The 9,301-nt window shown below is 40.2% G+C and overlaps 2 protein-coding genes across 2 annotated transcripts; both read left to right on the forward strand.

Annotated features, from left to right (window-relative positions):
- Nucleotides 1-1,788: 1,788 nt before the first annotated feature.
- Nucleotides 1,789-2,874, forward strand: LOC141014872 (serpin B6-like). The gene is made up of 3 exons (XM_073488808.1): nucleotides 1,789-1,842; nucleotides 2,014-2,194; nucleotides 2,353-2,874. Exons 1-3 carry the CDS (start codon nucleotides 1,789-1,791, stop codon nucleotides 2,580-2,582), a joined length of 465 nt encoding a protein of 154 aa, XP_073344909.1. The 3' UTR covers nucleotides 2,583-2,874.
- A 1,559-nt stretch (nucleotides 2,875-4,433) lies between these two features.
- Nucleotides 4,434-7,990, forward strand: pigm (phosphatidylinositol glycan anchor biosynthesis, class M). The gene is made up of 8 exons (XM_073488538.1): nucleotides 4,434-4,807; nucleotides 5,261-5,434; nucleotides 5,554-5,674; nucleotides 5,768-6,011; nucleotides 6,547-6,650; nucleotides 6,847-7,001; nucleotides 7,431-7,532; nucleotides 7,759-7,990. Exons 1-8 carry the CDS (start codon nucleotides 4,637-4,639, stop codon nucleotides 7,924-7,926), a joined length of 1,239 nt encoding a protein of 412 aa, XP_073344639.1. The 5' UTR covers nucleotides 4,434-4,636; the 3' UTR covers nucleotides 7,927-7,990.
- The last annotated feature ends 1,311 nt before the right edge of the window (nucleotides 7,991-9,301 follow it).

Genomic DNA, 9,301 nt, shown 5'->3' on the forward strand with positions numbered 1-9,301 from the left:
CCAGGGAGATGGAGGCAATAATTATTCCAATAAGGAAACATGGGAAGGATGATAATAAACCAGAAAACTACAGGCCTATTGCTTTGATGTCACATATATGTCAATTGGTGGAGTGTATGGTCAATGAGAGGTTAACATATTTCTTGGAGAAGAGGTTTATAGATTATAAACTTTCTAAATGCAAGATCCATCCAGGTTAAAATAGGATTAGAACGGTCAAATAAACATGTTGTAGAGATTGGAACACCTCAGGGGAGTGTTAGAAGTCACACCTTGTTTTCTGTGATGATAAATGATTTGTAAATTTGCCAATGGATATAGGAAAATCGCTGTTTGCAGATGATGGGGCTCTGTGGAAAAGAGGGAGAAATATGGAACATAGTTAAAAAATATACAAGATGGGATTCAGCATGTTGAAATGTGGGGCACAAAATGGGGATTTAAGAAAACAAAAGTTCTTTACAGGGAAGAAAATCAGGGAAGGTCATAATCTGAAATTGAATGGAAGTAACTCAGAGAGAGTTAATAGTGTACGATTTTTGGGAATGTATTTTGATCCCAGATTAACATGGAGAGAGCATATTAGAAATGAGGAGGATAAGTGTAATAAGTGATAAATATTATGAGATGTGTTGCGGGAGTTGAATGGGGAGCTGATACTGCATCACTGAAATATATATACTGTATATATATATGTAGCTCTGATGAGATCAAGACTAGATTATGGGAGTGTGGTATATCGATCAGCAGCTAAATCTGTGCTTGAGAGAGTGGATGTAATACAGGCTCAGGCTTTGAGAGTGTGTTTTGGTGCAGTGAGAACATCGCCAGTAAGTGCACTCCAAGTTGAAACAGGAGAAATGCCTTTGAGTCTCCATGAGAAACAGGTCATTGTAAACTACTGGATAAGTCTGAGGGGGCACGGAGATAACCACCCAACTAAAAGAGTGTTTCAGGCCAGTTGGGAAAAGAGAACGAAGAAGGAGAAGGAGATGCAGCAGCAAAATACTTGGGAGTGCATGAAAAGGAGTTTTGTCCAACTGTTGTATGGCCCATTACCCCCATGTGGATACAAGAAAATTTGGTCTTCGATATGAAAATACTTCAAATCAAAGCAAGAAATAAAAGTGAAGATCTGGTGAGCGAGTACAAAGATCATGTGCAGATGGATCAAAGGATCCAATAACAGAAAGAGGTTCTAAGGTTGGAGTTCCCAGTCATGGAAGTGAGATATGCAGACGGACATCAAATTATATAAGTTTATGTACTGTTGATCTGTATACCATTTTTATGGCTCTAGAATGGGTTGAAGAAAACAAATGGCAAAAGGTCCTAGATTGTAGTGATTCAGTCTCTGCTCTATATAGTCTCACATCAGGTATAGCAAGTAATTGCCAGGATTTGCATCACCAGCACTACACCATCAGTTTATTGCATAACCCCCTCCATCCCATGCAATCCTGATGAACAAAACTTGAGATGAGCTCCATCTGGTGGAACACCACACTATGGTCATGTTGCCTGATCAGTCTGAAGTTTTAGCTCATCTATTTCATAGTATGCTGGAGTTTTGGCCCCTTGATTAGAAAGTGTGGTCTGATGACTCACTTCTTCCAAAGTTACCATGGTAATCCTGGGTCAAATTAATCTCTCTTCTATCTGTTTGACAAATATAAATGGTGTGGTAAATAAACTTGGTGTCTTTTCTAATTGGCCTCTTTTGCCAATTATTTTCTGTGATTGGAATCACAGCTAATGAGCATTTTATTTTCTGAATTACAAAACAGCATGCTCATCTTTCTACCCAATGACATGGAGGACAGTACAACAGGTCTGGAGAAGGTAGGAACACCCCCACCCCCCTCTGCGCACACACACACACACACACACACACACACACACACACACACACACACACACACACACACACACACACACACACACTTGTACTTGTACACATATAGAAAACACACAAGAACCAGACAAACTGATTGATTTTATGTCCACCCCCAGCTGGAGAAGAAGCTTACTTATAAGAACTTTGTGAAGTGGACTCGCCCAGACATGATGAATAGAACTGGGGTCCGGGTGGGGCTGCCCCGGTTCAAGATGGAGGAGAAATATGACATGAAGAGTCTCCTGATCAGCATGGGCATGGTGGATGCTTTTGATATTGCAATGAGTGACTTCTCTGGTAGGACCACATCAGACATATTCATAAAAATGTAAAAAGATATCGCTATAGAACTGATGTTCTTCCAAATCAGTGTGCTCTGCGTTTCTATGGTGTAGGGTGAGCCCAGGCATTATATTTATTTAAAATATTCTTTAATCCATCTCGTCTACTGACAGGCATGTCTCCCGCCAATGACCTGGTCCTGTCAAAAGTCGTCCACAAGGCCTTTGTGGAGGTCAACGAAGAGGGAACTGAGGCTGCTGCTGCTGCCATTGCCACCTACATGGATTACCGTGGCATGATGTCTTCAGCCACCTTCATCGCAGACCACCCCTTCCTCTTCTTCATCAGGCATAACCCCTCCATGAGCATTCTCTTTGCTGGCCGATACTGCTCCCCTGAGTGAGCACTGTATGTATCACAAGAAAAATGTCGAGAGGATCACTACTCTAGAGTTCGCTATAGCTAGTCACACCCTGAGTCTCCATCCTATATTTTCAAAACCAGAAAGATTTGTGATTTTCTGAACTTTGGCTTCTTGTCTGCATCACTTCTTATGAGTGATTCTGTGTTTATCCTGTGCCTTCTTGAACATAACATTCTTGCACTGTTGATCTTTTGCACATAATCTCATCCTGAGGATATGGTTTACTTCATGTCTGTAATGCATGTATGGCCCTATTTGCTGCACCCTCATACCCTACTGTTGAGATACAATAGTTTTTTTTCTCCTCCAGTCATATGCTACTTCACATGTTCACTTAATGATGTCCCCATATAGAACTGTACTTACCCTGTTGATAGATGAGGTTGACAGAAGAATTGACCCCATGTTATGAAGGGTTAAGACATTGGAGAAACAAGCCAGGATAAGAGAGAGAACACAGCTGCCTTTGTCTCTGTAACAAAGTTGCCTGCACATGATGACCTTGTAGTGAGCGGTATCTGTCTGTGGAATGATAGCAAGTGTGTCTTAGAGGAACTTAAAAGTGGTGCAGAGCAGTGCAGGATGAGACAGGAAGAGAACAGGATGAGGGAGGGTCTTTCCACAGGGCGATGTCTTCACGGATTGGAGGAATCGTGTTGCCAAGAGGCTGGGACCAGCCTGTGCACCAACGAAAGGAGAGCCAAAGTCTAGACCACAGCCTCCTCACCTTTTTTGACCAATGAGAAGTTACAACACCTCAACAGCAAAAATATAACTGTTATTGTAATGTGAATATCTGCATCCTTTTTCTGGGCGATGGGTTACAGAGTAACAGCAATCCGCTGACTGTGATTTGTCTAACAGAGAAAGGTCCATGATCATGCTTGCTTAATGATACAATTCTAAATAAATAGTTAAACGGAACGTCGTTGTATGTCTTAACTCAAACAAACGAACACGCTGACACTACCCTAGTTTAACTATATCATTAAATTGCGGTATGTCTTACACCCTTTGAGAGAATTTGCCTTTATTACATGTCTATTATGCCCATTTTTTCAACCACCAGCACAGATGTCGACTGTAATTTTATACCATATGAACATGTGATGGGTGCAAGATTTTCTGCACTTTTCATCTTTTATATATTCAGTTAACCAAAGAAGATAATGTGGTAAAATCACATTGTCAGATAGATATGTCCTTGAGGATTATTAACACTACAATCAAGGAAAGTGCAAAGGTACTATCGTGCATTTAGTTAATATAGAATATGTGAGTGGTTCACAAATACTGTTTGACCCTTTTTTTTATAAACAATTCCTTTTATTGTCATTTTCTCCGATCTGGTTACGTGTGTAAATGGATTACCTGCAGTTGGATCAATCGTTGTGCAAGTGTTGCTGCTACTAGTACTGGTGATTGTCTCTGAGAAGTCTTTATCATACGTTGTTAATGTTTAACCAAACTAACAAAAGTATAATTCTCTCTTTCATCCTATATGAGGAAGAATAAATATATATGTGCTGTTTCTTCAGGCCTTTCTTCCCTAAGAGCACAAGAGTAATACATGCTCTTAAAAGAAAATAACACAGAAGCCCTAAGACTGGGGCTGTTACACTATCCAAGTATGCATGTCTAATAATAATCCAAAGAATATGTTTAAAGGGATTAAATGCACCTGCAAATGTCTAAAGACCAGACACTTAATAAGTGTAAGGTCTCACTCCGGCACAGTAGGTGGCGCTAATGCATCTATGTTATGGTGCCTTGAGTGCTACAAGTCCAAAAAGAAGAAAATGTTAGGAAACGCACTTCCGCATTATTTCCTAGCTGTCATTTTTGAAGTATGTTTATGCCAAAGATGAATCGCTTATTAACAAAACATGACGGCAACATTACTAGAAATCTCTAAACCTTTAAGGCAAACTGAAACAGACAATGTGGCTAACGTATTCTAGTTTGAAGGCGACACACCAGCTAATTTAGCTCCCAGTGCTGCCTGCTGCTAATCTGGTTCTCCCCGCTTGGTGATGGAGAGGCTAATAAGCAAGCTCACAGAAAAGCATGTCCTCTTCACGGCTTCCTTCGCTATACGACTGGCCTTGGTCGCTTATGGAGACTACCAGGATAGGAATATGGTGGTGAAGTACACTGACATTGACTACCATGTGTTCACGGATGCTGCGAGGTTCATTACTGAGGTAACAGCAGGTCTTATTATAACTTCTCTAACTGTTATTTTGCCACATTATACTAACGCTTCGCTATGCTATTGTTACAATTAACGTCACTGCACTAAGTTACCTTTAAAACATTGAAACAAAGCTCAGCTTGTATACAATTATTTTTCACCCCACTACCCTACTATAGGTACTAGTTGCCATTAACATTAAGGTTTTACGTACAATACATCTGTTCAGTTTATATAATATGATATATTGTTACAGGTTAACATACAAACATTATATGACGCAGTTAAAATGAGCTCGACCCATATCAGCTACAACATTAAAGTACTGCTTATTGCATGCTAATGAATAATAATGATATGATGATATAACACTGACTGGTGCCATGCTGCATAATGAGTACTTTAAGTTTTGATATTATTACAGTATTCTGTACTGTAATACATCATTTTCACCTTTCCACAGGGGCAGTCCCCTTACAACAGATCAACCTACCGCTACACCCCTCTCCTTGCCTGGATGCTCACCCCTAACATCTATGTCAGCATGGTATTTGGAAAGATGCTCTTCATTGTGTGTGACGTGCTCTCAGGACTGCTCATCTACAGAATCCTCCGTCTGAGAGGTCTGCGCTCTGAGGTATGTTTTCCTTTATGAGGATAGTTGATTAATAATTGCTGACTATAGCTACAAATACCTTTATTAACTTAGTCCTGTACAGTGCAGATAAAGTTGTGTTTGGGGGGATTTATGTTCAGACTGCACGTCGTGTTTCTTCTCTGTGGCTCCTCAACCCACTGCCCATGGGAGTATCCAGCCGAGGGAATGCCGAGTCAATTCTGGCTGCCCTGGTGCTGGGGACATTACTTTGTATGGAAGGTACATTTAAGCTCTATAGAATGATGTATACATGGCTAATTTGTGAAGTAAAGTAGGTACTCAGCTTCTCTGCTTTTTACCTTTTTCTTCCAGCTCGTCATCTGATGTGGGCAGCCATACTCTATGGTCTGTCCGTCCACATGAAGATCTACCCCATTACATATGCTCTGCCCATCGCGCTAACCCTGCGTACACAAGAGACCAGATCTGATGGGAACAGAAAGAGGTGGAGGAGCTTTATTGGATTTATAGGAAGCTTCCTCAACCGAAGGCTGTTCCTCTTTGCAAGTGTGGCCGGAGGAGTCTTCTGTGTGCTCACAGCACTCTTCTATTACATGTGAGATGAAGAAAGAAATTACATACAGAAAAAGGTTTTCATTGCCTGTTATTGCTTCTGCTGCCTCTGCTTGATAAGTATTGAATATTGCAGTTAGTGTTTAAGCCTGCCCAGCTATATTTAAGCATTGAGTAAGATTTTGCAAAAATGCAGACATGTCCCGTCTTTCTCGAGATAACTTAAAAATACAAGAATTATCCATCTGTTAACACTAGATGTGGATATTCATTATTGATATTAATAGCAAAAAACAGATGCCAAATGTTACTTTGAAGATGATCGACCATTTGGCAGCAGTGAAATCTGGCTCTTCAAATGAAATTAACAACTTAGTTTCTCTGACTATTTGAGATATATTAAAACTATGCCCTTGTAAAGTGATTAGAAAAACATGGAGCCAGGTGTTTGAAATGTCTGATTTATTTTATGTATTTTTGAATAGCCCCTCTACATTGTCTTTTATCCAAAGAAAAACTTTTGAATAATTTTGAATGGAAATGCTCGAATCATCGTGACTCCTCTCCTGTGTCGTCAGGTATGGTTGGGAGTTCCTTCATGAGACCTACTTGTACCATCTGACCAGAAGGGACATCAGACACAATTTCTCTCCATATTTTTACATGCTCTACCTTACTGCAGGTACTCACCCATTCAGCCTTTCGTAACCTCTTAGTGTGATACGTTGCTGTAGACCGACATACATTGCTTTTTGTCAGCACCGATAATTTGCTTGTTTTTTTCATCAGTTATAATGTGGTACTGGGGAATGTAAATTTAAAGAATATGGTGTGGGTTTCTAAGGATGGTCAAATTCTTTTGTCCTTTGTTGGTGCAGACAGCAGGTGGAGCCAGTGGCTTGGCCTGGCAGCATTCCTGCCACAGCTCATCCTGCTGTTGGTGGCATCATGGGCCTTTCACTCTGACCTGGCTTTCTGCTGTTTCCTGCACACCGCCATCTTTGTCTCTTTCAACAAAGTCTGCACTTCACAGGTACATAAAGCACCAACAACAGCAGAGATCCTAAATGCATTGTCTTGCATTTAGGATTGAGATGAGGATTGAGATGACCTGTAAAAAGAAAAGTGGTGGTTGTTTTGATCCAATTAAGAAGAGACACTGTATTTTCTTAGTGAACGGAAAAAAAAAGTTTCCACAATTTTTAGGCTTTACAGTTTCACTTCATTCCACAGGGTTGTGTGTTACTTCTTAGTGTTATCTGTGAAAAAGGGAGACTTTCATTTAAGTACTCCACCCGAAGTTTGACAGCTAGTTTGGGTATTGAATTGGATCCCGTCCATTTATTACGTCCTCCAGCCACAATCACTGTGAACTTTAATGCATGTGTACAGTACTATACTCTAGCCTTAGCTCACACTCCTCACACAGCTTTTAACTATGTTGCTTGTTATCCTTTGGTAGTACTTCCTGTGGTACCTGTGTCTACTCCCTCTGGTCCTTCCTCACCTGAGTCTGTCACTAAAACAGGGAGTGGGACTGCTGCTCCTCTGGTTTGCTGGACAGGTAATTTAATTAATCACATTATGATGCAATTAAATCTAACTTCTTTAGTATCTCAAGTGGTAGATGCATTGATGCCTACCAGACAGTGTTGCATGCTGTTTGGCGTCTGTCAGTGGTACCTGTATGATTCTTCTATTCACAACATAAAAACAATAGATTAACTGAAGTTGTTCTGCAACGTTTTAAATGTAGCACTGAAACAATTATATTTTCTCTCCACTGTTAGGGTATTTGGTTGGGTCCAGCCTACTTCCTGGAGTTTGAAGGCTACAACACCTTCCTGTTGATCTGGCTTGCTGGTTTGCTCTTCTTGATCATCAATTCCTCCATCTTGATTCAGATCGTAGCCCATTACAAACCAACACAAACTCCACAGAGACTGAAGGTTGAATGACATTCAGTAGTTTTAACTAATACAGATGATAAACTGGGGATGCAAGTTAAATAATAAAGTATGTATTTTGGTAAATTTCAAGTCTCCCTCATACTTATTCACATTCTCATGCCGCCCATTCACTCTTTGCACAAAGCAGATTCATACAGGGCTATTTCTTGAGTGACAAAACCACAATTGAATCTCCAGTCACTCTGAGTTAAACCCATTGGTTAAACACTAATCCTCAATGACTCACATAGGGCAGAAAACTGCTGCTGCACTGTTTTCTCTGGGTTGAAACTTTGAAGTCTGTTCCACCTGTGACCACGCCACACAGATGTTTTTCAATTTTTCCATATGCCGTCAAGAGCAAAATACCTGCTGTAGATCAGAGATCACACAGTCCACCCACACCCACAACTATGATGTTAAACAGCTCTGGACCAAAATATTTACACAGAGCTTTTGGTTGGCATTGTCACATCTTGAGGATGGGAAAATCTTTCTCATTCCAGAGGGAGAAATGTTCAGATTGTGTGTAGGCGGTATTCAACCTTCTCATGTTATTCTCACTTCCAAAACTTGTTGCAGGGATTTTGATGCATGATTCAGATTTGACTTTCGAAAGATCAGGGAAATGATCTAATCTAAATCATGTCAAGTCTGTGACCTGACTAGGATAAATAGGACCCGGCCTGCACATTAGTCTAATGAGTTAGGAATGTTTTCTTAGTTTGGCGCAAAATACTGTAAAGTATTAGGCTCATTGCTCTGCACATTATGTTGATGAATCACTGTGAAGAAATGCCAGCTGAATTTAGACCTCACCGATGCACAGAGATGCTCTTTGGTGTGATTCGAGGTACTAACATTCATGGCAAAATGTTGCTATATTGAAATGTTGAATGTTGGTTGGTAATTTGATCATAAAGGAACCCAGTAATGTCAAATATTTGTACATAGGAACATCTGATAGTTTAAATAGCTTGGCGATTTGACTTTCTGTCGACCACAGGTTGTCAAAACCTTAAACTCCTAGACATATTCAAGGCACACTGCAGATTCTAGTGATGAGTAAGAGGAATGAAAATGTTGGTAATTAGATAAAGGAATGCTTGTGGGTTTGGCTGAAGTTTTAAATAAACATCTCTGTTCTTACACTTTGTAACTCAGCACTCGGGTCCAATAATGATTACTTGAGCTAGATTTTGCTTACAGATCTGGATATTATCTACTGTCCAGATCAAGTAAACTAGGATAGAGAATCATGCTGTTCTGTTGCAGCTGCTTCCATTTTTCTATGTAAATTTTAGCCATGGCTACATGCCATTAGATGTGGTTTAAAAAGTCTTTCACAGCTGCAGTGTGCAGTTGTTACCAGTAGGTAGAAGCA

This window comes from Pagrus major, chromosome 19, assembly GCF_040436345.1.
Source record: "Pagrus major chromosome 19, Pma_NU_1.0".
Taxonomy (NCBI): Eukaryota; Metazoa; Chordata; class Actinopteri; order Spariformes; family Sparidae; genus Pagrus; species Pagrus major.

Excerpts from the sequence above, each read along its gene's own strand:
- pigm (XM_073488538.1), top strand. The coding sequence starts at position 4,637 with ATGGAGAGGCTAATAAGCAAGCTCACAGAAAAGCATGTCCTCTTCACG. Across the intron at positions 5,675-5,767 it reads GACATTACTTTGTATGGAAG|CTCGTCATCTGATGTGGGCA; the intron begins GTACATTTAAGC and ends TTTTTCTTCCAG. Across the intron at positions 6,012-6,546 it reads ACAGCACTCTTCTATTACAT|GTATGGTTGGGAGTTCCTTC; the intron begins GTGAGATGAAGA and ends CTGTGTCGTCAG.
- LOC141014872 (XM_073488808.1), top strand. The coding sequence starts at position 1,789 with ATGCTCATCTTTCTACCCAATGACATGGAGGACAGTACAACAGGTCTG. Across the intron at positions 1,843-2,013 it reads GTACAACAGGTCTGGAGAAG|CTGGAGAAGAAGCTTACTTA; the intron begins GTAGGAACACCC and ends GTCCACCCCCAG. Across the intron at positions 2,195-2,352 it reads TGCAATGAGTGACTTCTCTG|GCATGTCTCCCGCCAATGAC; the intron begins GTAGGACCACAT and ends GTCTACTGACAG.